The sequence below is a fragment of the Ixodes scapularis genome, unplaced genomic scaffold (genome assembly GCF_016920785.2).
Source record: "Ixodes scapularis isolate PalLabHiFi unplaced genomic scaffold, ASM1692078v2 PGA_scaffold6__148_contigs__length_123643588, whole genome shotgun sequence".
NCBI classification, from domain to species: domain Eukaryota; kingdom Metazoa; phylum Arthropoda; class Arachnida; order Ixodida; family Ixodidae; genus Ixodes; species Ixodes scapularis.
This window is the reverse complement of record NW_024609881.1, coordinates 26,230,405-26,258,335: the sequence shown is the minus strand read 5'-3', so window position 1 is coordinate 26,258,335 and position 27,931 is coordinate 26,230,405. Positions and strand designations below refer to the sequence as shown.

Here is a 27,931-nt window from a genome sequence, read left to right as displayed (position 1 = left end):
CTACGGGGATACTTTAATGACGAAGGCGCCGTCGCGTGGCAGAGGGAACAGGCGGGCCTTAATCTGTGGATAAATAACAAAATTTAACCTTATCTGCATGTGCAGACAAGTGCAGAAGCAAAAATACCATTTCATGGTTTCTATATTGCTACTTTCTTTACTTAACGATCGTTTATGCATCTGCTGGCACTTTGACCACCAAAGCTTTATTGGTGTTCACCAAAACGTTTTGGTGTTATGCTCTAATTGTTCAACTTTATGTAAATACACTTCAAAAAATCTTCAATGTTGTCTTTTTTATTTCGTCATGCAATGATATTGGTCACAATCTAATGCACTGGCACACTCCAACAAAAACAGCCATCAGTTCCGAATGTAATAAGTATGTTTGTTTTCAAGTATTCCTTTTACTTACGAGTGCGAAATGCTAATTTTAGTTTAACAATTTTTTAGTTCAAATAGGGTATGTTGAATTACATTTATTCTTACTGTCGGTCTAGGTAACGCTTGACTAGTTCCAATACCTCTATCTGACACCCAATAAAATTGGTTCCGTTCAGGTTTCTCAAGTGACCCGCCACTAGTCTTCCGAAATTATCAGCGTCGTCGCCACTTTTTTCAGTTGCAAACCTTTCGTCAATTTTAGTGAAAGCAACCGTGCGCTCTTTCCACCCAGAGTTGGAGCAGTCATCTGCTTTCTTTTTTCCGTCATCGCACTTTGTGCGCTTCACAGGAGTGCCAAACACTTCCACACCGGGACTCGTTGTTCCGCGCGGTGTGTGTGTGGAAGTCGTGCCAACGACGGGTTTTCTCATCTCGGTCATAACAGACGCCAATTCTGTCTTCTGGAAAAGTAAAAGAAATAAGAATGCGTTACTGTAGAGGAACTATATGTAAAGCACCGCTTGCACGGCAGAATATCGCAAGTGTCGGCCATTTACTGTTCAGAGTATTGAGGGAGAGAGAAAGAAAGAAAGAGAGGGAGGCTGAGTTTTAGTAGTGAAGGGAGGAGGGCGATTGGTTGCGTGACCAAGAGTAGATGTCACCACCGTAGTATTGTGGGAGAAGCGAGAGTCGTTTTTAAAGAGACGCCGCAGGTCGGACCCATCGAAGGCTCACCGGTGGTTGGCCGTCTGACTTGCAAAATTTAATGATAAAAAAAAAGGTTTACTCAATGAAAGACCCTGTACACTGCATTTAAGGTCAAAACTGCTGCGTGGCCCTCAAATCTGAATGAAACTGGATTGCGGCCAGGACCCGACCCGCGGGCTGCGGTCGTCAAACCCTACAATAGTGTCTCACAGCTTTACCCAGATACTACCAGCACTTTAAGAGACCGTGACTAACACGAGTGAACAAAACAAAAATCTGAATGTGAACGAAACAAAATGCTGAAGCGTGTAGAGCAAAGCCAGAACCCGAATGTCAGCCAAGCTAATAGGATTTATTCAGTGACCTCCATCAACGAACGCTCGCCAACGTTTCATTCGATAGGTCTAAAGAATCAAGTTAAACAAATCGGTCAACCCGCCAAACGTTACTCACTCCACTGGGATCCTTATGTTAGTAAGATTCGTTGTACTCCTGGGAAAGGACAGGTTTGCTCCGATCCAAGAACAGAAGACTGCGGTAGAACCTCCATCTACCGTTGTACGTGTACTCCGCAGCTTGGCCGCTCTTCGTTTTCATTATCTTTTCCTTCTCCCGTCTGAAGATGCGTCGCTTATTTTTAAAAAATCTCCTCACTCCGCCTAAAATATCAGACAACAATAAGCGGTCGAGTACAACACGAAATCGACACTAATTAGTCTGCCTTCAATGAACTCACTTTCCGTGTAAGGCCCATACTGGGAGTAGCGTCGTTCCATTTCATTGGCAATTGGTTTCCAGAGCTCTGATTTTATGCCGTTGTTGCGGTACTGGTCGTTTTGAAGGCACCAAAGCTGTGGAAACTCTTCTACGAGTGCAATTAAACACAGCGGTGCTTCATCGCTGATATCCTTCATCGTTGTCGTCTTCAATGCCAGGTTCATCAGACGCTGGCGGGATTAGAATCGACCGTCACGTGCGTTGCATGGCCGTTCTCTTGTAGCTTGGAACGCAGCGAAACGCAACCAAGGCTCTCGGCGCGAGGTGAGAGCGTTGGTAAATACCAATCCTGAACAGATAGCTCGTGCAACGAAGGCAGCGAGAAAGGTATAGACACTTTGCAGCAGCTGTGCATGGACGCCGCCATAAGTGACCTTCAGTTTTTGTTTCCTCTTATTCCGTTTATTTCACTTCATCATTACCATGGCAGGCCAGGTTATTGCCACATTAGATTCAACTGTGTCCTTTTCTAAAGCATCGGCCTTTATAAAGGATCGTCAACCACCGTTTCAGTTGCTCGGCATCTCGGTAAGACAAGAGAAGGTCAGCCATGGCGGCTGTAATTTGGCGCGTGTGTAAAGCGTCTATACGAGCTCGGACTCGCAGTTCTCACCTTGATTCATGGCAACCATGCAGTATTAATTCGTAGGTCCTTGGACTTGCACAAGTCCGCGGACTTGTCCGTTTTGACGTCGAAGCCACGTGATACGCATATTTTATAGGTCCGCGGACATCGTTCCCGAAATTTGTCCGCCGTTTGAATACACCTTTAGAAACACCAGCTTTCCGCTCGTAAACGCCCGAAAACTGACTTTAAAACGAATTAAACAATTTTTCAACACAACATGGTAGTTAAGAAGCCGACGTAGTTATGACGTTCAATGCCTCCCGCCCCAGTGCCACTCACGTAAGTACAGCGAAAATTTATAGATGTCTTTAATTTCCTTTCGTTCTTAGTCACGTGGATTTCGAATCGGATATGCGGGAACAAAAATAATAAAACATTTAGGCCTGGAATATGCGAGATATGGTACCTTTGATATTTCCAGCGGGGGTGGTGATATCAAAACGATGGATTAAAGCATACCAGAAATTATGTTACGGTAAGGACAAGCTATGTTAGGCCATAGGGCATACAGTCCTCGGATATTACTACTAGGCGAGATTGTCACGTGGCAATTTCACCCAGCGGCAATGCTCGCAACTAGAGTATCCTTTTCACGACCGGATTCAAGCGATTCTTTTTCTCTTTTCCGCCAAAAGAGAAAGCATGTGCATCTTCCTGCGTGTGGTGGTAACGGTGGTTGGGGGGGGGGGGGGGGGGGGGGGGAGGAAGAAGGGCTGGCACCCTACTACTTTTAACTATTCTCGCTATTCACCCTGCTAACCCTGCTGCTAAAAGGGGTCTGTTTCTCGTGGCCCGACACTGTATTGTCGTGACCCGAACTGCACGTCAACATCGGTGAAGATTTCTGGCGTGTCTTTCCACCAGCTACCTAGCGACGAATCTCCAAGCACCACGTGAAAAAGAAGATAACAAGAAAGAACCTTGCTGTTTACAAGTTCCCCTCTACGGTGTGTGCTTAAGGTTCTCTGTTCGCTTAGTGAAGCATGTAGCCGACTATTGCTTTGATGGTAATCAAATGAATAAACGAGAGAATGCTCATATTCTGCGATTTTTGTGCCGTGGTATTACCTCGAAGAGTAAACATTCAGGTCTTCGACCAGCGCTGGAATTATGCATTTTCTAGTGATTCTCAGAACTCATACTCAGGTTTACCCGCCAGTCACCCAGGATCTAGTGACCCCATACGCGCATGCCGCATTTCCATCGCAACCTAAGGAAGAGAGCATAGCAGCCTCCGCGATAGTTTCCAGACGGTTTACGCGTCCGCTTCTTCTTTGATGGCTTTTCCATTGGGCTTTGACCAGAATCTATACACTTTTGCAAAAAGTACTCTCTGGCCGCCGCCATTTTGCGAACCGAGCGACCCCTAATTGCTAGAAATTTCTGCCACCTGCCTGAGCTGCGGAAACCGTAAAAACTCGGTCAGCGTGACTTTCCAGCTGCATTGTGCATTCGGAGTTCGCCGTTTTTTTTGTGGAAGTTTTTACTTTATTTTCCTGTTTAGGATGCTCACCCTTTGTGTGTTATCTCGCACTATGAGAATCAAGGAATACCAGGGCTCGTAGCCTGATCGACCTTCGCAGTAAACGAACGAAGAGAGCGAACGTCAAGCGTTCGTTCTTGGAGGATTCTTTCCGTTGAGGTAATCTCCCAAAAGCCTTCCCGGCTTGTGTTCCGGGTCTTCGCGAAAAATAGCTGATAGGGTCGGGTCCGGGGTGTGGGGACGGAATAGACACATTCGTTCATTTGCTTTGAAGCCGTGCAAAAAAGCAGCTCCCTTCGACATGTGCCCCAAAGAACGCCGAATTCCGTCCGATCGTCGTGAAGTGACTACCGTCGACACTGTATATTGGACATGCTGTGTTATTTGGGACCTTTCTCAAATCCTGTTCGGATAACGTGCACCGTGGGGTACGTACAATATATGTAGTTGATTGATGAGACTCGTTGAATATCATGTTGTGGGCGGGGAATATCCATGCATTTCGGCTATCCTGTGTGGTGAAATATTTTTGACGGTTAAGACCTTTGTCGATTGACACGGCTGAGTGTATGGTGCCGTAAAAAGATCAACATAATATTAAACAAACATTCAGGTTGCATTTGTTTTGTCGCGCACGGACTCACCAAAACCACTTTCATTTCTTTGTTTTTGTTCCCAAAAATAGTACAATGCATTCTTAAAAACCCCGAGAAATTCTATTCGCCATAGAGCACAAAAGAAAAAAATAGAACGCGGCAATTTGGCCTCCACCAGCGTCCGAAAGTGCGCCTACGTAGGCTGCCATAGCCCACTGACGAGAAACTCCACAGCTCAGCGCAGTCGGGCAACATGACGTACCCTCTCAAAACCAGGGACGCGCGCTGTAAATCGCTCCGTTCGAGACTGCCGCTGGAAACTTCTATAGGAGGTATTCATCAGACGCCATATTTTAGGGCGATGTTCAGAGCGCATGCTCAGAACGAGCTCACATTAATAGCCTGCTAAGACCGGCAACCTTGATGGTGCTAAATGCACGCTCCGAAAGGACTGCGGAAGCTCGCCGTCAGCACGCGCTCAGCAGCAGCGCACACCGATATGTCCGCCAGTGAATACTCCCTATACTCGTGGACAACTTTCAGTGGCATTTCCAAAGCGGGAAGAGAGCACGCGTGCACAGCTTTGATCAGAGCTAACGCGCGGGCGCCTCCACCAGAGCCGTATATGTAGAGAGTTTGGTCAATGGGAGGCGCGGGCAGAGCCAGGGCGTGCGGCAGACTCGGAAAGAGGGCTTGGCATGCTCTCTTGACCAACCAGAAGCCGAAAAGAATCCCCTAGCGGTGGTAGCGAGAAACAATTCTGAGCCGATCGATCATCGAAGGTTTATGTTCGTATATGGTTTTAATAAGTGCGTAAGAGTGAAGTGTAGTAACTCTTTGTGGTTGAAAATAAGGTGTACGTGTTGTTTCATCATGATCATGCAGAAAGACGTAAGAAACGAATGCGCCGCTCAACTCTGTTTTGCGCGGACAGAGTGTGACCGCTCTGACGGCAGAATCCCGGCGCTCGGTGTTTGGCGTAAGGATTATGTCGGATCTTTCCGCTAGTCGCACTCTTCCACCATCATTTCAGATGAGTGTGATTGAAACATCACGTGTACCATATTTTCAGCCATCGAGAGTTACTTTAATGCAGTTATCAGGTTTGTTTCTCGCGACCACCGCCAGGGTATTATTTCCGGCTTCTGGTTGGTCACATTCGAATTTCTGAAGACGCCCTGGAACACGCCTAGCCCGCTTTCGGCCAATGGCGCCGCTTCATTTGTCTCCTATACTTCCCAACGAATGGCCAAACTCTCTACATATACGGCTCTGGCCTCCACGTTTCACTCCATGCATAGCTGCAGAAAGTTATTCCCCAGTATTAGCGGCGAGATGTTTCGGTGGCGCCCTCGTTCGGTTACCTTTCGTGATGTCATTACCTTGTGAACAACAAGATCGATTGTGTTTGTAATGGGCATGGCGGAAGCCTGAAATCATAACGGTCTCAATGCAACACTGCCAACACCGTCAAAATTAAAGTTCTTACATTTTTCCTACTTTTGTTGATGAAAAATCCCTTGCTGACGTCATTGTCAGCATTCGGCCAATCGTGGCAGGCCGACCACAGCGACGATTTCGATCCCTCATGTCGCCAATAGACCTTTCCAATGTTTACAAATTCTCAGTCCAGCGTGCGATCTTTACAGCCCAGCACCAGTGTTGCCAACTCAAAAATTGAAAACCCGCAGTCGGATTCCCGAAAACCGCTAAAAAACCGCTAAATCCAAAACACAGCGCAAAACGACTTTTTAATTTTTTTTTTGCTTTAATTCTTGACAAAGGTATAATAACAGTATAGATCATATCAATGTCATCTGAAAGGAAGCCTTCCTTTTGTTTTGACTAGAAATTGGTCACGCCACGGCCACAGTTCACCCAGGTGATCTGAAGCCCAAATTGCAGAGTGAGCGCATACGAGCATGGCAAAGGACTCTTCAGCAGTGTGTGACTAGTCAGACCCGTTCAACTTCTAGAGTCGTCTGCTACCAGAGGAGAAAGGTGCAGCGGCCGAAACATGCTTCTTCGTTGCAGCGTGCATGACCAAATCCACATTCTTCGCAGGCAGTTCCGTTTTGAAATAGCGGCACCTGGCTCGTCTGCTATCACCAGAAACCTCCAGTAGCCAGTCTTTAAGTTTGGGGTCTTATAGCCAGTCTTTTCTAAACTTGTGAGCGTACTTCACTGCGACCATTTCACGAAACAGTGAGAAAAACGTCAAAGGAAAATTAGAACATTCATGCTGTTCAAACGTGCGCGCACAAAACGGGGAGGCTTGTTCCGATATTCGACGTCTTAATGTTTTGATGACGTCACAGGCGTTACTTTCACAAACCAGAACATTACTGAGAGTCAGCGAAGACGATAGTCGACAGCAAATCGATATAAAACTGCTATATCTCTAAAAAACCGCCAAGATTATATAAAACCCGCTAAAAATCCCGCCGCCCGCAAAACAACAATTTATCCCGCTAAACAGAACCAAAAACTGCTAAGTTTAGCGGGAAAACCGCTAAATTGGCAACACTGCCCAGCACGTGCATGTTCGTCGCTTCGGAAAGTGAGCGAAGCACGCGCCATATGCACAAACACTGAAAATGGCACCGGCCACACGTTCGTCTATGGCAAGGTCTATAGCGGTTACACATCCAGCGCTAAGGGCTCATTCACACTGGAAGCGGATCCGCGTTCGCAAAGCGGTTGCGAACGCGGTTGTATAAGGATTCAGTACAATTGCACGCGCACACGATGACATCAAATGCGCGTGCAATTGCACTGGATCTTTATACAACCGCTTTCGCGAACGCGGATCCGCTTCCAGTGTGAATGGGGGGTAAGGCGCAACCCCACCGTGCATAACGTTTTGGCGCTTTTTGACCGTTTATAAAGGTCTGTTCACACGGTGCATCTTTTAGGCGCGCAACAGTTTCGCGACACTCAAGTTTCGCGAAATGTGCTCGTTCACACGTACTGCTTCACGTGCAACAACGATGACGTTTAGACTGGTGAAAATAGTTTGGGTGTTGACCATAAAGTGGCGCTTCAGTTGAAAGCCAACATCATCGTCATCACCATTAGCCATTCAGCGCCGTGTTCTCCATCTCGCGCCACATTCTAAGAGTCAAAACGCAGGCGAGCTGGTGAACAATCATAATTAAGAAATAAAACCTTAAGACAAGGAAACAAAAAGTATCATACATACCACCGTCTTAAAACCAGCACAGCATACAGCTGTTTTACTTAATTTACTCTTAAATTGTCATGTACTAGTTGTTGAATTGTCATTTACTGCCACTTACTTTATTTACTGTTGAATATGTATAATTTGGATGGAGGTTGACAAAGAAGAAGACTTGTGGAAGTAAATGAGAGCTGTACGCTGTGCTGGTTTTGAGACGGTACTGTGTACGTCACTTTTTGTTTCCTTGTCTCAAGGTTTTATTTCTTAATTACGACTAAAAATAGACGCGAATTATCACCATCACCAATGACGTCTTCGTCCATCGCTCGATTTTTTTCCGATATGCTACTCACTTTTCCTTCAGTGGTGCTTGACGTGCTTGCGGAAGTGCCGGCAGTATCCATCATTCGTGGTTTCGGTTTTTTTCGGATTCGGCTCGGCTACAACACCGGCAGTGAGGTGGTCTTCTCAAACAGCTCGCTCCCCCCTCAAAGGCCACGTGAGAGCGTTTCTGAGCGGCCATTGGCGGCGCCCTAAGAGTGATTGACAGGACTCGGCAAAGTTTCAGCAAAAGCTCGCTCTAGAAGCGAGGTGTGCGCGCAACTTTTTTTTAGATGCGCGCGTCCTTTTCGGATTTGTTCCGACGGCGCAACCATTTCGCGAAACCACGTGTCGCGACACTAGATGCGCGAGAAAAATGCATCGTGTGAACGGGCCTTAACTTTGTTTCTATGTACGCTACAATTAAAAAGTTAATGTCAGATTAAAGAGCTGTTTTTTATCAATACTTCAATGTCTCAATATTACGATTCATTTTAGTTTTTATTTACTTATTCAGCCTTTATTAGATCATAGTCTGTAATATTGAAAAAAATATTTCTCGACTTATAACGTCTCATCGTCCACGATATTTTACGTGAGCGTTTGGTTGGATACAATACATTAAAAAGTAAGCAAGGAATTGCACAGATAATGTACAGTTTAAAAAAGAAAGTTAAAACTAATAATATTTTATGGCGCTATAAAAACGGAATCACGTCAAGTAATCAAAATTACGAGACATTAAATTACGAAGCATCCTTCGATGTTACATGTCGAGAACTTCCATATGGATATAATACACGTTAAGAATGTTATTAGGCCTCAAAGGTTTCCCATTCAGTTACGGCAAACTGCAGTTTCTTAATATAAAATACAGATGGCGACACGTGTTAAAGAATATCTTGATGGGCATTTTCCATCGTGTGCCGCTTGGAACGCCACATGAAAGACAGAAAAAGCTCAAGACGTCAGGGTGTCAGATGCCGGGATGCCCGCAGTGAGCGAGTCAGAGATGTCAGAACAACAAGCGCGAGGCTGTGGGTGAAGCACAGCTGTATTTGCGGGAGTTCTACTGTGCGTCGGTACACATGCCTGACGCGATCCAAATGAAATGAACACCATGCAAGGGATTCCGCCATTTGGGATACCGCCACGTATGCGAAAACATTTGAAATTTTTTATCACTTGCAAAAATCATTTTCGCATTCAAACTATGCTTGTCAGAATGGTTCGAAAAAACAGCTCGGTGACAGCTCGGTGACTCTTAAGTGGCAATGATATTAAAACAAACCGCAATACATTAAAATGTCTCAGTGTCTCTGAGCCAACGCGCTGGCCCATGAATCCATATTTGTCGGGTTTAAATATCGGCCCGCAATGTGACTGAGGCCAATCTCAGATTTCGGTTGCACGTCAAAAGATCTCCAGTTAGTCAAAATAAACTCGTATTTTTTTATTGTGGCGATTAAGTGTTTTTTGTTGGTTTGGCTTGTGAAACCCTAAGATATGAATATTTGCTTTGCTTTACCTTAGTTCGGAGCGCAGCCTTAAGGCCGGTTCTCACATGCAGCGAAGCGCTGATGTAGCGCTCCTCACGTGCCATCAGCTACTTATCGTATACCATGAGCAACAGTTTTGACGGTGCGATACAAAGCTGGTGAACGCTGCCGTCAGCACGTGCTTAGCGCGAGGTTAGCGCTATGCTTGTAGCGCTCCGCTGCATGTGTGAACGGGCCTTGCAGCGCCAAGACACCAAGAGCGCGAGGTAAAGCAGTTCGTTCTCTTTCTGTGCCTGTGCGGTCGGGCTAAACTAGTGCCACTAAATAACCTACGCTTCGTACACACCATGGCGCTTAAAATGATGATTGTCTATTATCTGAAGCTTTAGCTGAAATCACAGGAAACACTTTTCTGCCCTCCACAAATGTTTAAGCAGTTCGCGACAAAGCAAAGCAATATTACATGAGCTTCCTAACACCGAAACTAATGCTGAGGAAGTCGCACGTTTGAATCACGACGATCGGCAGTTGCGTTTGATTTGTACTAATCACCAAGGTGGCGGCGCCCACAACAATACCGGGGAGAAGTAGGGTGACCACCTTCCTGCTAGCGAAATGCGGGACACGCGGGGCAGGGGTAGTGGAAATTTATTAACACGCAAACAACGAACCGAAGCTCTGTTAACACATTTATTATCCTGTACTGTTTATACACCTGCAAATTGAATCGCAGCAATTAAGCTGAAATAATTTCCACTCCCAGTATTTTTTCTTTTTTAAATTCCAAACATGTTATTTTATGTGTCAAAATTGAAAACATAAAAATCCACTGCATCAGAACTCAATGCATCAAAAGGAAATAAGAAGTGAAGCGAAAAATAGGGACTCTAACCAAAAATTTAATAAACATTTACCCGACGTTTCGGGACCAGTTCGGTCCCTTGCTCACGGGTGAGTGACGAAAAGAAAAGAACATGTGTCGTCTAAATGCACATACGGATGTAGGGGGCTTTGCTCACGTCGACGTGAGCAAAGCCCCCTACATCCGTATGTGCACTTAGACGGCACATGTTCTTTTCTTTTCGTCACTCACCCGTGAGCAAGGGACCGAACTGGTCCCGAAACGTCGGGTAAATGTTTATTAAATGTTTGGTTAGAGTCCCTATTTTTCGCTTCATGTCTACTCCTAACCAGGCAGAGGGCTGCCGAACGTTTACCTTCAAGTCAAAAGGAAATAAGCAACAGTAAATCATTTTCGGGTTATGGTTTCCTGTCAACGCTTACTTTAATCAACATGGTCCTACTCAAATTTTTAACATTATATCTTCTTTTTTGACCGCCGCGAGTGTGGCTGTCTTGACTAAAAAAAATCCACAGCAACCCTTTCGCATTGACACAGCAATTTGAAAATAATTACAATATTTAAACTTTTGACGAAAAAAATTTTTTTAACAATATTTTGCCACTAACGGGAGAGGCACAATGGCGCATGCGCGTCGGTTCTCCTGCATGAACGACGGTCGCTTCCTGCAATGCTTGGATACAGGATGGCGTACCATTTTGATTCAAACGAATGACCTCCGCGCTTCCCCATGCCCCGTTGCTCGGCAGCACCAGGAGTTGCGGAGTGGATTTTACGAGTGTGAAATGCGGGACATTTTGAAGATTTCGGAATTTCTCGCGGGACGTAGGACACGAGCCCTCAATGCGGGACAGTCCCGCGAGTCGCGGGACGGGTGGTCACCCTAGGGAGAAGAGTGCCGATGTTCTAAGCGTAGCTCATTTGGTTTAGCTCACAGGCTTAACCAAGTGCGGAGGGGGATCGTAGGCCGAGTGTGTTGTGGCACCGCAGATCAGAGCACGTGAAGAAATGCGCGAGTGCGAGGTCCGTTCAAACTAGAGCCACTAAATAAGCTGCGCTTAGAGTATCGGCACTAGGTTCCCTGGCATTGTTGTGGGCGCCGCCATTTTGGCTCGTATGCAGAGCAGACGCAACTGCCGATCGTCATGATTCAAAAGTGCGACGTCCTCAACATTAGATCCGGTGTTAGGAAGGTCAAGTAATATTGATATGCTCTGTCGCGAACTGTTTAAACATTTGTGGAGGGCGGAAAAGCGTTTCCTGTGGTTTCAGATGAAGCTTCAGATAAAGGGCAACCATGATTTTAAGACACAAAATGGCCAAGTGTCGCTACTCTGAAGCGTAGCTTATTTAGTGGCACTAGTTCAAACCATAGAGTTCCCGCTGCAGAATCTTTAGGGACGTCAAATGCGCCAGTGCACGAGGCCCGTGTCTTGAGCGGCCCTTGGTGGCAAATGGCGGCGCAGCGATAAAATGACTGGTCCTTGGAAGCGAATGGCGGCGGAGCACCCGCTCGTGGCACGTGTTTTGCGCGTTTCCACAACAATGGTTGGCGGTGCTAGTAAACGACGCCTTTATCAAGGGGTTTTAGCAGGGACACTGGGTTCTCTCGCCCATCTGCATCCTACCGTCGTAGGACCCTTCCACCGCTAGGAGCGGATGGCCTCTCCTCAAAGTCACAACTTCAAGAGACGCACAAACGATAAACCCGAAATTCCAAGAATACTACAGTGGAACGCTTGCAGCCTAAATCCCCGCCTTTCAGATCTTCAGAGGTATCTACTCTCCACTAGGATAGACATACTGGCGATTCAGTAACCTAACAACGATCCATCCAACTGCCGCCTGTCGCCCTACGTAGCCTATTACAGTTCTACAAAAAGGAAGGACTGCAAGCCACGCTCTGCAGTCTTTGTTCGCGCCGGCCTTCCTCAATCGCCAGTAGACCTATCTTCAGTTTCGAAGAGTAGTGCCGAATATGCTGCTGTATCTGTTAGATACAAAAACGTGGAATTGACAGTCGTTTCAGTGTATGTCCCTCCAAATTGCAAATGGGATGTCGGAGAGCTTTCCGATGTAAAGCAGAGAAGCAGGGGCCATCTTATACTCTGTGGAGATTTCAACGCCCACAACAAGATATGGAGTGAGCGCAAAAATACAAGAAGAGGATTTGATCTTGACAGTATAACATCTTCATTTCATTTAGAGGCCCTTAATGACGGTGCGCAAACGTTCATCAGACCTGGAGTTGGCCACAGTGTATTAGACCTGACGTTCCTGTCCCCGGATATATTGGCAAATTGGAATGTGCTAGCCGATTCCTGGGCAGTGATCATATACCGATCATGATTACCAGCAAGTTTTCCAAAAAGACAAACAAAACTTACAGAGAGGTTCGAGGTACCAACTGGGATGTATTCCGATCTCACATGAACTTTGCTCTAGCTGGCAGCACGACAGAAGATACAACAGCCATGATTGCACGAGCCATTCAGCTGTCAACAAAGACCATTAGAGTACCATACACCCGGCCTGTTCCCGACCTCATGTACCTAAACCTAAGGGCTGCACGACGCCGCACGCAGCGACAAGCTCGAAAAACAGATGATCTGGATGATTAAAATGAACATCGCAAGATCGGTGCCAAATTTCGCCGATATACTAAGCGCCTCCAACGCCTACAGTGGAACCAACTATGTGAGTCGTTTGGTTCCTCATCGGGTATTTCGAAAGCATGGAGGATCGTCAGAGTCTTGAAAGATAAAAAGCAACCCGAGCATCCCGTTGCAGGATTAGCGCTAGCCCTAGGCCGCTCGAGAGCTGGTGCCCCAATTCCGCCACCCCGATTCCGCCACCTCAGGGATACAGGGACAAGCCTCAAGTTCCATTGAAAACAAATCCTTGCTCAGAAATGGACGCTGACTTCACCATCACTGAACGTGATGTTGCCCTCTGACGCTCGCGCCGTCGAACCGCTCCGGGACCGGACGGCGTAACGTTTCAAGCAATGAGAAATCTTCCTTTCCCACATAGAGAGACCTTACTGGAGTCTATCAACAACATATGGAGAACGGCGAAAATCCCTGCAGCATGACTCACCTCTGTAGTGGTTCCTATCAGAAAGCAAGGAAAACCCGGTGATCGGATTGAATCCTACCGGCCAATTTCTCTGACCAGTTGTGTCGGGAAACTAATGGAAAGACTAGTACTTTCAAGACTTACGTGGCTGCTTGAATACAAAGGAGCACTGCCAGATCAACTCTGCGGATTCCGACGAAGGAGGCACACCTTTGACGCCATTGCTGATCTCGTTTCGAGCCTTAAAAATGCACGTTCAACTCACCAAACAGTCTACTGCATATTTTTGGACATATGCAAAGCTTTCGATCCCCTGCCACACCATACTATTCTGCGTCAACTTACACGGTACGGAATTGGTGGAAGAACATATGACTATATCGCCGCGTTCCTCACTGGCCGCACCCTAACAGTAAGAGCTGCCGAATGTCTTAGCACTCGTCGGTCGGTGACCCAAGGCGTTCCCCAAGAAAGTGTACTGAGCCCGTTTCTGTTTAACCTTACCATGGCAGAACTTCCGCTATGCATAAACTTCACAGAAACATCCAGTACAACAGTTCACATGACGATATACGCCGATGATGTGGCAATTTGGTGTGTCGGTCCATCCAGACTGTCAAGGACCATCGGCAAAAGGCTTCAGAAAGTTCTTGACAGCACGACTTCTACTCTAGAAGAACTAAGACTTACTTTATCTACAAGCAAAACAGCCTTCCTCTGTTACCGCCCTGGTCGACATCCAAACCGCAAAGTTGCAAATACGCCAGCCATCAAAGGAATACCGATCCAGAGAGTCTCAACGTACCGATACTTGGGGATGGAAATAGACCACGTTACATGGAGACCCGGGATAAAACGACTTTTAACGCAGTGCACTAAATTATTAACTCTGCTCCATCACTTCCATCGCCAGAAATCTGGACTGCCTCCTCAGGGACTTCTGATTCTCTATCGTGGCCTTATCCTTTCAAGAATGTTATACAGCCTACCTCTCATCACAATCAGGGCTCATCAAATGACCACACTCGAACGTTTTCACCGTGTTGCCCTCCGTCAGTGCCTTGGACTGCCACGCTTCGCGGGCAATACGGCGACACTCGTAGAGGCCAAGGATCAAACAGTAGCTATGCACATAAGAATAAGAGCAATGAATCATATCACTCGTATGTATATAGCACGATCTGCGACATCACTGCTGTCTAACATTGAAGAGCGTTTTGATTCGCAGATAGGTCGATGTGTACAAGAATTTAATTTACAAATTGGCCCTCCTAATAGCCATTACTTTCCTCCGGCACCTTTCATAGCCCAACCGCCGTACATTGTAGAAGAAACGCCTTCCTTATTTCCCGAAGAAGAATTCTATCTCAGCCACTGTCGGAAGGTCGCTTGTTTACTGACGGGTCAACGAATCCCACAACTGCAACATCTACAGCGGCATTTGTCATTCCCGATGCCGGAATCGAAGCATCACACCGCCTCAACTTCGGAACCACGTCAACGACAGCGGAGCTGGCTGCACTAGCAGCGGCATTAGATGCGCTTCACAACCTTAATCCTTGCAAGACTGTTGGAGACGACGACGAAGTACGAGTGAGTGGATGCATTTCACACGGGCTCTGCGATTTTTAGTCGATTTCCGTAGCTTTTCGAAGTTTTCACCCCAGATTTTCGGTGAATCGAGCGGTGGAGTACGCAAGGACCACGGAGGCACAAAATATTGGGCAAGTGGGCCACTTCTTCGCCATTTTTCAGCTTTTCGAGATCCGCAACGCATGTGGAGCATCTAAGCCTAACGGGCGCCTCACCGCGCTAAGCCTACTGAGTCGACTGATGCCTGATTCACATGGTGCGAATTTGCCTGCGATTTCGCAATTGCGATGCCGTTCTTGCGGCACAACGCAGTTGCGGTGCGAATTCGACTAATTCGCAACTCCGTATTTTGCCAAACTTTCCTTGCGAACGGCCGCTCTTGCGAAAGGGACGGACAGCCAATCAAACGCGGCTCGTGAAAGACGTCACGGTGGTCATAGCAACGTGGGAATCAAAAATACGAAGAATACGTCACCTACGTCGTCGTCTTCAAAATTCGCTGCGGGGGTGGGGCGGCGGATGTGCTTCTTCCAAGTGAATATTTTTCGCCGCGGGATGTAAGCTTCAGTACGGCATTAAAACGAACTGGCGTTTGCGTACCACGAGAGGGTTGTGGTTGCTTCCTTTGTAAAATTGCACGCGATAACAATTGACGCTTCTGTTCGATCACTTTGCGTAAGGGACTCGTGGCATAGAAGAAAGATCCCTTCTTCAAATCTGTTTGCAGATGACGCGAAGGTCTGTCTAGAAACTGAGAAACGCTGAACAGAACCTTGTTATTAAAGCCATTTGATAAAAATCGAGCTTCACATTTTTACGTATAGTGAAAATGGCTAATTGATATGTAAACGCGCTGGACGCGTGCTACGCGAGCGACACGCGTGTAAAATGGCTTTAATTACAAAGTGCCTGTAGAATTCAGCAGCAAGCGTACCGCTATGAAAGAACGACCATCTCGTCCGGTGCCTCGTGATGAACTGCTTTTATATCTTAGAAAAGAAGAAGAGAAAGAGGATAGGATTCTTAAAGTGAGATAGGTAGGGCAATACATAGAAGAAGAAGTGAAAGAGAAATAGCAGAACACAGCATTTTCCCCCCTCCCCTTTTGGAGAAAAAACGACTATACAAAATGCACATAACAAAACCAGTCATAGATATTATACATACAAAGCAAAGATGCACAAATCATAATTCAAAAGAAATTCAAGTTAAGCATTCATTATCAGACTCTTAGCCTAGGCTATTTTTAAAGCATTCGCACTCAACACTCATACTCTTGTACACAATATCTCAAATAACACTGTCAGAAAGTTTCTTTTTACAGAATTCCAGCAAGTTATTTACGAAACTACGGCAAGTTATTTACAGAATTCCAGCAACTTATTTACAAAACTACGGCAAGTTATTTACAGAATTCCAGCAATAAATTGCACTTCGGATAATAAGCGTTAAAGAAATATGTAAACTTCTCTTCGCCCCAAGACAAATATAGTCAACTGTCACGTCTGTCACCGCGGGTCAGAGACTCAGATCTCTAAACCGAACCGGTGGTCGGCGAGTTCGGGTCGATCGCCGAAGCTCCTCCACTGGGGGAACGGAAACTGGCACTGGGGGAATTGTAGCATCCACTGAGGGAACGGGAATTTCCGGTGGCAACCTCACTCTTTGGTGTGTACTTGGTGGCACCGTCACGGTACCCTGTCGAGAGTCAAAAAGACCGGTTGGACTACCTGGGCACGCTTCGTCTCCATCCTCATCTTGTCCCCGTGGAGGTGGAAAAGGCGGAGGCGTATGTGGCCTTAGCTGCTGCTGCTGCCACTGAGTAGCCTGCTTTAATCTGTTTGGCCGCCACTCATGATGAGGACGCTGGCTTCTAGAGGTCTTTCTGAGAATTCCCTGTGTACGAAGGCGCTCAAAAGACTGTGTCGTTGCTTGCGACGACTTCTCAACGTTATCTGGGCCAGGTGGAGCCGTTGCCGCTGTAAGCTTGGAGGCGTTCCAGATCCGACCGTCCTGAAGCTTGAAGGTCCATCGACCGACACGCTCCACAATTTTCATTGCCGGACCAAAAGCTTGGTCTCCCTTCTTCACCTTTCCTGGCTTCCTGACGCGCACCCATCCGCCGACCTGGAATGTCGGAACTTTGGCAGCTCGCCGTCTGTCTGTGTAGCGCTTGCTGTGCTCTTGTCCCCGCTGCACTCGGCACCGCAGACGCTGCAGCTCCTCAAATGGGTTCTTCAAGAACTGCGATGGAGAAAGGCCAATGATGTGAAGCCGGTTGCGTGGCTTGCGTCCATGTAGCAGAACCGCAGGAGACAGTTCTGTCGTTGCGTGCGGCGTACAACGATACACGCACAAGTAATCCAGAACGGCAGAGTGGATTGGACGCTTCTCTAGTGCAGCACACTGTAAGAACGACTTGAAGGTACGATTAAATCGTTCTACTTGCCCGTTCGCTTGTGGATAATACACAGAGACCAGGTGATGGTTAATACCTCGCTTAGCCAGGAAGCTCTCGAATTCTGCAGAAGAAAATTGAGGTCCATTTTCAGACACAATGGTGTCGGGGTATCCTTCCCGAGAAAAGACGAGCTTCAGGAAACCGGTCACCGTGCTTGTCGTGACGTTGGAGCAAAAATGGACTTCAGGCCACTTTGAAAAATAATCCACGAGCGTGATGCAGTACCGATACGCTGGTGGCGAAGCTTCAAATGGGCCAACGATGTCGCTGCCGAGCTTTGACCATGGTCGCTCTGGCAAGGGCACGGGTTGCAAAGGTGTTGGCGATGTCTTTGCACTCTTGTCAGCCGAGCTACAAACACCGCAGGCTTGGACTGCCATTTTCACCTCCGCATTCATGCGGGGCCACCAATATAGTTCGCGAAGGCGAGTCTGCGTCCTGACGATGCCAGGGTGGCCCTCGTGTGCTCGGCCGATGAGAGCATTTCTCATACTGGTAGGAACGACGAACTGTTCCCCGCGCAGCAGGAGACCGTCGTGTACAGAGAGTGTCTCTTTAGTGGCGTGGAAGATGGCTTCGTCGGAAGACAACGCCCTAAATGGTGGCCATTCCGACATGACATAAGACATCACTACAGTCAGCTGGGGGTCATCCGCCGTTTCCTGTTGGAGTTGAGCTTTTGATATGCATTCGTCGTTCAGAGCGGTGAAAGACACAATCTGCTCGTCAAATGCTGTCCCTCCCTCATCTTCCGGTACCGGAAGTCTGGAGAGAGCGTCAGCTACTTGATTCTCTGCGCCACGCTGGTACTGTACTTGAAAGTTATAGTTCAGCAACCGGGTCGACCACCGAGTGATCCGGAGTGGGCGATGTCCGGTCCCTCTTGTGGCCAAAAGAGCGACGAGAGCTTGATGGTCTGTGCGCAGAGTGAATTGGCGACCCCAGAGATATGTGTGCCATTTTTCACAGGCCCACAGACACGCAAGGGCCTCTCGTTCACCCGAAGAGTACTTCCTTTCTGTGGCAGTCAGCGTTCGTGATGCGAAAGCAATTGGGTGAATGTCTTGTCCGTGAAGCTGCTGCAACACTGCTCCAATTCCATAAGCTGAAGCATCCGTAGCTACGATGATAGGCAGCTCTGGGTCAAACATCTTTAACGTTCTTGCAGAGGACAGCAGCGTTTTCACCCGATTGAAACTTCGATCTGCTGCCTGGTCCCAGATGAACGGGGTGTCCTTCCTCAAGTACGTTCGAAGCGGTTCCACTTCAGAAGCCAGGCGCGGTATAAAGCGTGAATAATATTCAACCATTCCTAGGAATGACCGCAACTGCTTTAGGCCCGTGGGAATGGGTGCCGCACGAATAGCGTCGACTTTGTTTTGAAGGGGTGAAATCCCCGCAGCACTAACTTTGTGCCCCAAGAACGAAATTTCTCCTACGTCAAACACGCATTTGTTGTTGAGTTTCATACCAGCCTCAGATATGCGCACGAGCACTTCTTTCAGGCGTTCCAGGTGCTCCTGCTGGTTCTTACCGTAGACAACCACATCATCGAGGTAGAAAAGCACTCCTTTGCAGCCCTGTAATATCTTCGCCATCATCTGCTGAAATGTGGCTGGCGCTGAGGCTAATCCAAAACACACTCGCTTAAAGCGAAACAGTCCTTCATGCGTAATAAACGCTGTCAAATCCCGACTATCCGGGTGTAACGGGACTTGATGGTATGCGGCAGCGAGATCTAATTTGGAAAAACGCTGCGCTCCATGTAGGGCGTTGAGAAACTCTTCAATGTGTGGAAGCGGGTAGCTGTCGATTACGACCGCTTTGTTCGCTTCACGAAGGTCAACACACATGCGGATACTGCCGTCCTTCTTCTGGACGACTACTATCGGTGACACCCATTCCGAGGCATTAATGCGTTCGATTACTCCAGCTTCCTCAAGACGTTTAATCTCGTCAGAAACTTGTTGTCGAGCAGCTTGAGGAATACGTCTCATACGATGTTTAACAGGAGTGACAGAGGAACGGACCTTTATCTTACAGGTGACTCCCTTGACTCGGCCTAGTCCTGGAGTGAAAAGATGATCGAAGTGTGTCAGAGATGATGGAAGTCTAGGAATGGGAGACACAGGCTTCGCTAAGGCAGTTGGTAGAGTCCGACTTGCCTTTGCTGGTGGCCGAAGACGTTCAGTCCACTGTTCCTCCAGTGCAGCTGACGAATCGTGCAGCTGAGAGGTCGCGGCTGAATTTGCTACCGTCGACTTGGCTGACAATGTAGGCAATTGTGACGACGTTGACGGTTGTTCTGCCGCACTTGTAGAAGCCCCACCGGTGTCACTGGTCGCAGTATAGAAACAAGTCCGCGTTGCTCCGCTCATTTTGATGTCGAGTGCCACGACGGCGTCCATGCCTAACAATGATGTGCCTTGGTCTGCAATGTAGAATAGTACTTGCGAGCGACGCTGCTTGAATACCACCATTGCCTTGAAGGCTCCCATGATATTAATGGGCTGGCGCGAATAATTCAGTAGCGTCACCGGTGGTGGTATGACGAGTGCATCTCGCGCAAACCATTGCATGAACGTGGCTTTGTCCATTATTGAGACGGATGACCCGGTGTCGAGCAGGAACTGTATCGGCGTTCCAAAGACTTTGGCGGTAATCAAGACTTTTTTAGTTGATGATTCTGTTATGTGGCATACGATCTCAGAATCATCGTCGTCGTCGTAGTCATCATAATCTGAGAGCACCTGCTCCACTTGCTTGTATCGCGAGCGCTGGTAGTCCCGACGTATGCTTCTGCATACGCGGCCAAGGTGACCCCTGCGACCACAGTTGTAGCAATAAAGGTTTCTTGCGGGGCAGGTGTCGTAGCTCTGGCATCGATGAGGACCATGTCCGCAGTTGGCACAAGTACGTGTGTGGCGAAAATTGTCATGTCGCCTTGAATGCTGCCGCCCTTGCCAGCCTGGCCTTGAGCGAATTGACTGTGCCGCGGGGTCCTGTCGGCGGTCCGACGACTGTCCAGGTCGTGGTTGCTGATGGCTGGAGAACGGATCTCGGCCGCTTCCCCCGCAGGTCGCACACGCGTCTCTCGAGGCAGGACGTTGTCTCGCAACCCTCTGGGATGATGACCTCCGTGGAGGTGGCGGCGATGTCTCATAGCATATCCGTTGTGAAGAACTATGCTGACGGGCAGGCTGCTTGAATGACGTTCTGGAAGCATGCCCTTCACGTCGCCCGGACTGTCTCTCCCTGGGTTGTCTCGAGGCTGACGAGTCTGATGAGTGCGTCACTTGACAGGTCTGCTCGCTCGGAGCAGTGACGCCAGCCCACTCTCGAACCTCTCGACGTGATCTTTCCAGGTTCATGACGGTATGCATAACAACGTCGAACGGGAGAGCTGCATCGAGGACCATCCGTTCCTGAATTTCAGTTGAAGCCACTCCAATCATTAACTGTTTCCGGATACGGTCTTGAGTACGGCTTCCAAAATTAGCGTTGGCGGCTAACGTCCGTAGAGCCGACAGAAAATCGCGAAGGGATTCGCCTTCTTTCTGTCTTCGTAGATGAAACTGGAGCTCCTGGAGCGTCACATTGACTGGCTGTGTAAATTCAGCCTCCAGTAACTTAACTGTTTCCTCGTAGACATCAAGGGGAGCTCCCACAACTTGTTCGCCACCTGCTGCTGCCAGCGGTGCTAGCGCTTCCTCAACAGCAGGCTCAGGCGTTGGTAGAGCGTCGTAAATCTGCTGGCCGGCCTCTCCGAGACAGTTGAGCAGCATTGCCCGACGGCGTTCTGCACCAAACTCTTGAGCGCCAGTTGCCAGCAAATAACGCTCAAACATCTTGATCCATCGCTCCCATGGAATGGGCGGAGGTCCCAGCTTGACTAAGAACTCTGGGGGTAGCTTGCCGCCCGAGGCCATGACTGCTCCAAGATGACTTCTCAGCACTCGGTGATGCCGTTCGATGTAGTCGCCATCTTGTTGCTGGATCAGTTCTGGGGAAGGTTTTGCCGGGACACGCAAGAAATTGCCCATTCGGCGATCAGCATTCCCCGCATGTCCTCACTGAAGCCCAGTCCAGCGCAGAACTCACGTAGATCCTCGTCGCCATAATGTAGAATTCAGCAGCAAGCGTACCGCTATGAAGGAACGACCATCTCGTCCGGTGCCTCGTGATGAACTGCTTTTATATCATAGAAAAGAAGAAGAGAAAGAGGATAGGATTCTTAAAGTGAGATAGGTAGGGCAATACATAGAAGAAGAAGTAAAGAGAAATAGCAGAACACAACAGTGCCGATCAGCGATTCTCTGTTTCTGGACAGACCTTCGTGTCAGATCCCCAAACAGATTTCAAGAAAGGGTCTTTCTACTATTCAATGAATCCCCTACACAAATGTCACACGTGCCACGCGTGACATTTGTCATAGAAATCTTGTGACAATTTGGTTTTGTGCATAGTTTGCGATTATTTCACCAACATGATTGTTTTGGCCTTTTTTTGCATCTGAAAACCTGTGGTTTTTTTTATTTATGTCGTTTCCTTTATCGTCAGTGTTTTTGTCATGTTCGCAATCGCTAATATTGTTTTGAATTAAAAAAAAAGCTTAATATTTACGTTAGCTTGTTCATGCTGACCTACACTGAGGAAGTACAGAATGTGTTTTGCACGTCCAGCGTGTCGTTCATTTCATAAAAGTCGGCCGATAAAACGAATTTTGTGTTTGGTAAAGACCCGATTGGGCAGCGTAGGTCCAACGAAAACAGTAAAATGGCACCTTACCCTGTGGGGAATCAGCCAGTACTCTGTCGATCTACTTTGGGCTATACCTGCCACAAAAAGTGTCCGCCAGTTTGTCCGTAAAAGGGGCAAAGACCACAACCAATTTTCTACAAAAAAATTGACTGATTTGCAGGCAACAGGTCCGGGGTGGAAATGAACTAGAGAGATGACATGATGCAGGGGTGATTCAGAAATCAATTTTTTATTGCTGGCTTTAAATGTTGAAAGATAACAACTAACAAAAGACAAAAAAGATGCAATTACAAAAGAAAAAAAAATCAAGTACAGGCTCACCTTTTTGGCAGACATCAAATATGAATAAAGAGGAACATAACACGTTGCTGGAGTCATGGGGTGCACCGGCGCCAAAAGGCAAATATTTGCATTGTGCGCCGGTGTTGAAAGGCCGCCCACTCATCTACGCACGCCACCGACGATCCGAGTACCCCTTGTCAATGGGCAGACGAAATCGACCCCTACGTGACCCGGAAGCTACAACGCAAGGCACGACGAGAAGGAAACTCGCCGTGCCTTCTGTTATAGTTTCGTCGTAACCACATAACCCTCTACAGCCCACCCCACACTGCACAGAGGGCAGATGCTATGCTTCTTCGGCGTGTACAAACACACTCCCTCTCAACACTACACTACCTCCAGCACGTTGCAGGTTTACCTGAACCACCTAAATGCACATACTTCCGGAGACTACTCAAATAACTCTCACACACCAAGTTAAAAGGAAGCTGAAGCGGTTTTGTATTTGAGGAAACACACTTAAGTCGGCTTCATTTCACCTCCAGGATCTCGAATATCGAAATTATTTCTTTTATAATTTGGGGCATGGAGGCTGCAGAAAATCATTTTCAGAGTACCACCGAAGGCCCTCCTTCCAGGAGCGTGTCGCCATAAAACGAGTTCTCGGAATCTTCCTTCCAGCAGCGTCCACCACAGCTATGCACGCGTACTCTTGCTATTTTTTTTTTTTTAAGAAGGGCATAAAAAGATGTCAACACTTGTGCCAGTACGGGGGAATACACCCGACAAGCTAGAGATTGCGTGCGCGGCCCTCGAGTGACACGAGCTTTGCGGCCGAAAGGCCCTCTTATGACGCCACGACGGGTCGGGTGTTTTTCGTGTTTTCTCGCGTTAAGTTACATCTTCGGGGAAAACGAACGCGATATTCATATCCACGGTATAAAATTACGCTAGAATCAAGCTCTATCTCATTTTTTTTTTAAGAAGTGTTCCGGCTTCCCTTTAAGGACTGCGCCTCAGCTCAGGATCTTGCAGAACGTGCACTGAAAATACTCGTCCCACTTATCCAACCAAGGATCTCAGAGGACTGTGTCACTCCTCCACGGGCGGCAGAGTATAAATTACGTCCACCCCTAGTTAAGCACATTAATAGCGTACATGAACAGGTAGAGTCCCTAATTTCATCCCCCTCCAGTAGCACCGGTCTTGGTACAATACAAATGTTTCACTTTCTCTGTTCAAAGTCCTAGTGGGCCTCACACGGAAGCCGTCTCTCACCAGAGCGCCCGTTCAAAAGTTGCGAACTCGCAGCGGCAGAATATTGTTGTAATGGTGGCCTCAGTTCCACCGGAAATAGGTCAGAAGATCCTCACACACAAAAACTTGAAAACTTCGTGATTTGTCACCATACCGCTGACACTACTTAGGATTTCAGTCCAGCGCGGTTCCTTTGCCATGACACTGCAGCTTCCTTTACCAAGTACCTGCGGTACAGGTCTCTCACTGCGGTGGCCACTATGTTGCATTTTCGGACAGATTGGTCGACGTGCCGCGATCTCAGCCTCGGTAGGTGGAGCAACGCGTTTGTCTGTTGAGAGACCTCCTTGCGCCACTGGCCATCAACGATGTTGCCGAAGTGGTCGACTTCAATCAGCATTGGCATTTAGCATGTGCAACTTGTCGTCTTGTAGGTAGTTGTGCAGTACACAAGCTGCGTGGACGACTCCAGTGGCGTGGTCTGGGAGGAGGTCGATTGGCCTGCGGAAGATGCAAAATCTAGTAGCCAAAATTTCGAATGCGTTCTGGATGCACCTTCTGGAAATGGGACAAAGACAACACTGTGATTTTTGTTATTATAATGCAAGTGCAACAATTCTAAAGGTTACCTCGCTCTACACAGTCGATAGTTGAATATTTTTAGATAATCGCTGAGGTATCAGCCAGGACAGGGCCTCAGAAAGTCCGACCTCAGTTGAAATGCCTCGTCTCCAACGGAGACGGACGCGGCGATAACATGGGAAGATGGCAGCAGATTTGGTGGTGGACAATTCAAGGCAGCTTGACTGAGGCACTGTCCTATCCTTGATGCCTTGAAGACGCCACCATCACTTTGGTGGCCACACGCTCCAGCGTCTGTGGCCATAAACCTCGACTTGCTGTCCACGACGGCCATCAGCACTACAGAGTAGGTTAAACTGAAAAGCCGAATGTTACGTCACTTCATGCGCTCATGCAAAACGTGATATATGTTAAAGTAAATTTGTAGACCCATATACAGCACCTTGTAAATATAGTACAGGCTTCAAGAATCGGCAGGGGCTTCGATATGTCCGTGTTTTCCGTCAACGTTCCCCACACAATGAGGAAAATTCCGCCCTGTCTCAAAGCCCTTGGCAATTTCCCTTGGTCTGTGATTCTTGATGGGAGCTAGAAGTACGGCACAAAGTTCACACATGGTTTTACGTTGTTATTTAAAAGCCGTTCATGTAATCTTTACCTATAGTAATACTGGTAATAAATGCATCCTCAAATATGAGAAATACTTGTTGACGCTTAACAATTGCGAATAATTTTGTAACTGGATCTGAAAAGCTGTGTGTCTGTCTTTTTTTCTCCCTCGCTCCTTTTTTTCTACGTTCAGCTGAAACTTTCAGAAGCATGTTTAGCCAACTAGCCCAGCTCCAGGCACACACCACTAACTTTTGTAAGCTATCATATTATGCCCAAGTCAGGCCGGTGTCAGACTGCTTATACAAAAGACAAAAAACAGTCTGCAGACATCGATCGAACGCGAATCACTGACGCATCTGTGTTTCATAAGCCGCGTGACAGGCTGCTCCTTTCATTGGTTGCCGTGCGACATAAAAAAGCAGGGATGCTGCGGTGCCTCAAATTACTATTTGTCTGCAAACTGTATTCGTAGGATGCGTAATGTGTGACCCCGTCTTTCGAAGGTGGCGCAGTAATAGCATTGGGGCCCTCAACATCCTCAGGTCTGCAGGCCTCTCTTCCTAAGTTCGTCCCTAGAATCATAAATCAATGGCTCTCTGTTGTGTAAACTTTTTGAGAAACCATTTTTGACAGTACAGCTTTCAGCATGATTCATTTAGATATTTCGGCTGCGAATAGTTAGGAGCAGCTGCAAAGGACGAGTTAGCTGCAGTGATTTGTACACCCGACTCCCATAATTATCTCCAGGTGGGGTGTGACGCCCCCCCCCCCCCCCCCCCCCCGAGGATGTCTTAAGCAATGTATATAAACCTAAAGCCAGCCCCTTCTAACACCCCCTTATTTATCTCCAGGTTGGGGGCGACACCCCTCAGAATTTCTTGACCAATGCATCTAGACCTAAGGCCACCCCCTCCCAACAGCCCCCCCCCCCCCCCCCGAATAATTGCAACACCCCCTGATTTAGAATTCTGGATGATTACGTGGTTTGGTAGTGTGTAGACAGAGTACACCGGGGCAGGGGGGGGGGGGGGACTTGAATTCATCAATTTCCCAAGACCACCACTGTGAGTCTTGTTGTTCGTCATGATCTACATCTTTAAAGGCGGTATTTAGTGGACGCCGTATTGGCGCGCATTGTTCGCAGCTGGAGCTCAAAAAGAACTGCTACGTACGGCTGGCAAAGATAAGCAATCTTGACGGTGTGAAATATACGTTGCAGAAGCGTTGTGCAAATTCACTAACAGCACGTGCTCTCAACAGCAACCGGCGCAAGCTATGGCCCCCAGTGAATACCACACGACCGGAATACCACCTCCATTTTCAAGTGTTTTTTCATTACGAGACGCCAGCGACTGTTTCACAGCATGCATGCGACACTAAGGATACGGTTGGTTTTGGATGAGGCGCGTTTTTATTGGCTGTCTTTTCGTACCGTCGCAGCGGCGCTGGTGACGTCTCGAAAGATGTTTGACAATTGACGCAGCTCCGATTATTTCATAATCGCATTGAACCTGCCTGTTTGCCGCAACAGCGCCGTCGCAACTGCGAAATCGCAACTAAAATCGCTCCATGTGAAACCGTCCTCTTTTCCACAAGTTACCAAAAACGAAATCAGATTTCTTTGCTTACCTTCATGTGTTTTGGGCGAAGAACCTTCCATATATGCGGACATCTCTCATGCACGATGGATGCCCCTGTTGACACTCCAACCTTGAATTGCAGTGCAAGATCCTGCATTGACGTTGCCGATGCCAGGTACCTGAATAAAAACAAAACATTGCTGTGTACAGCAATGTCTGGAAGCCGAGAAACTAGTAATGAGTTCGCCATATAAACCAGTTTAATTGCACCTCGTATTTACTCTAAACAGTGAAGTTTAAAGAGAATACCATTTTACCTCAAAGTGATAGCAAGCCGCACCCGCGACGGAATGGGCTCTCTGACGACATATTGCTTCGTAAGCTTTGTTTCCAGGCGAGTGTGGAGTCTTTCAAAGGCGTTCCGCATTATCCGGTAATATCTTCGAAACTGCTCCGGGTCGCTGTGCAGCATAAAAAGGGTCTGCAGAGAAAAAGTATTCCAGAAACCTGCTCGCAGAAAAGCACAAGTCGACTTACCAATGAGTAAAACTCCGATTCTTTGGCTCTGTTTTGCCAGCACGGCCTGACCCGCCATCACCGCGGGCTGCCGTCTAGGAGCAGGAGTTTCTTTTCCGCAGAAGTAGGTATTCCTTTTTACAGAGCAGTCTGAACTCGTCGTCATCAGCGGCCATTATGCTCTATGAAAGTCAAGACGCGCTGCTACTTGCCATCTTTCAATATGGAACATCGTTCACGTGACGAAGCCACCGGGACAACTGTTCGCCTTGTGCGACATGCCAAGCAACGCAACAACTAGCTTGCTCAAGCAGTTATGAGCTGTGACTCTCCCGGTGTCCTTGTCGCGTTCGTCGTACTCGTTGTTTTCGTCGTTTTCGTTGATGCGAATGCAGTCGATTCAAACGTCTGAATCGGCCCTAAATATAAGTATACGGCGTACTTTTTACCAGAAGCTAATAAATAAATCTGAAAATTTAATAATTTTGTTAAATATCGAAATTAGTATCGCCAAACGAATTCAAGGGTTCCAACCATGTGCTTCGCAAGTGCGAAAAATCGCATATGTTCTTAATCAATGTGAAAGGAAACGCGGAATTTCGGATGTGCGGTTCATCGCTTCACCGATTTCGCAGGAGAAAATCGCACCATGTGAATCAGGCTTGAGTCCGCGGCGGCCCTACCCGGGGTCAATCGGAGCTCGCCGTCGAAGAATTTAAACGTGGAGGTCACTGTTGAGGGTGAGCTCATCCGACCCGAGGAGCTGGAAG

The 27,931-nt window shown here is 47.7% G+C and overlaps 1 protein-coding gene across 1 annotated transcript; it reads right to left on the bottom strand.

The window, feature by feature from the left end:
* Positions 1 to 27,911, bottom strand: LOC120838951. The gene is made up of 3 exons (XM_040209105.3): positions 27,845 to 27,911; positions 19,737 to 21,406; positions 1 to 63 (listed from the first exon to the last, which is right to left on the bottom strand). The coding sequence occupies exons 1-3, from the start codon at positions 27,909 to 27,911 to the stop codon at positions 1 to 3; spliced, it is 1,800 nt and encodes a 599-aa protein (XP_040065039.3).
* Between the last annotated feature and the right edge of the window lie 20 nt (positions 27,912 to 27,931).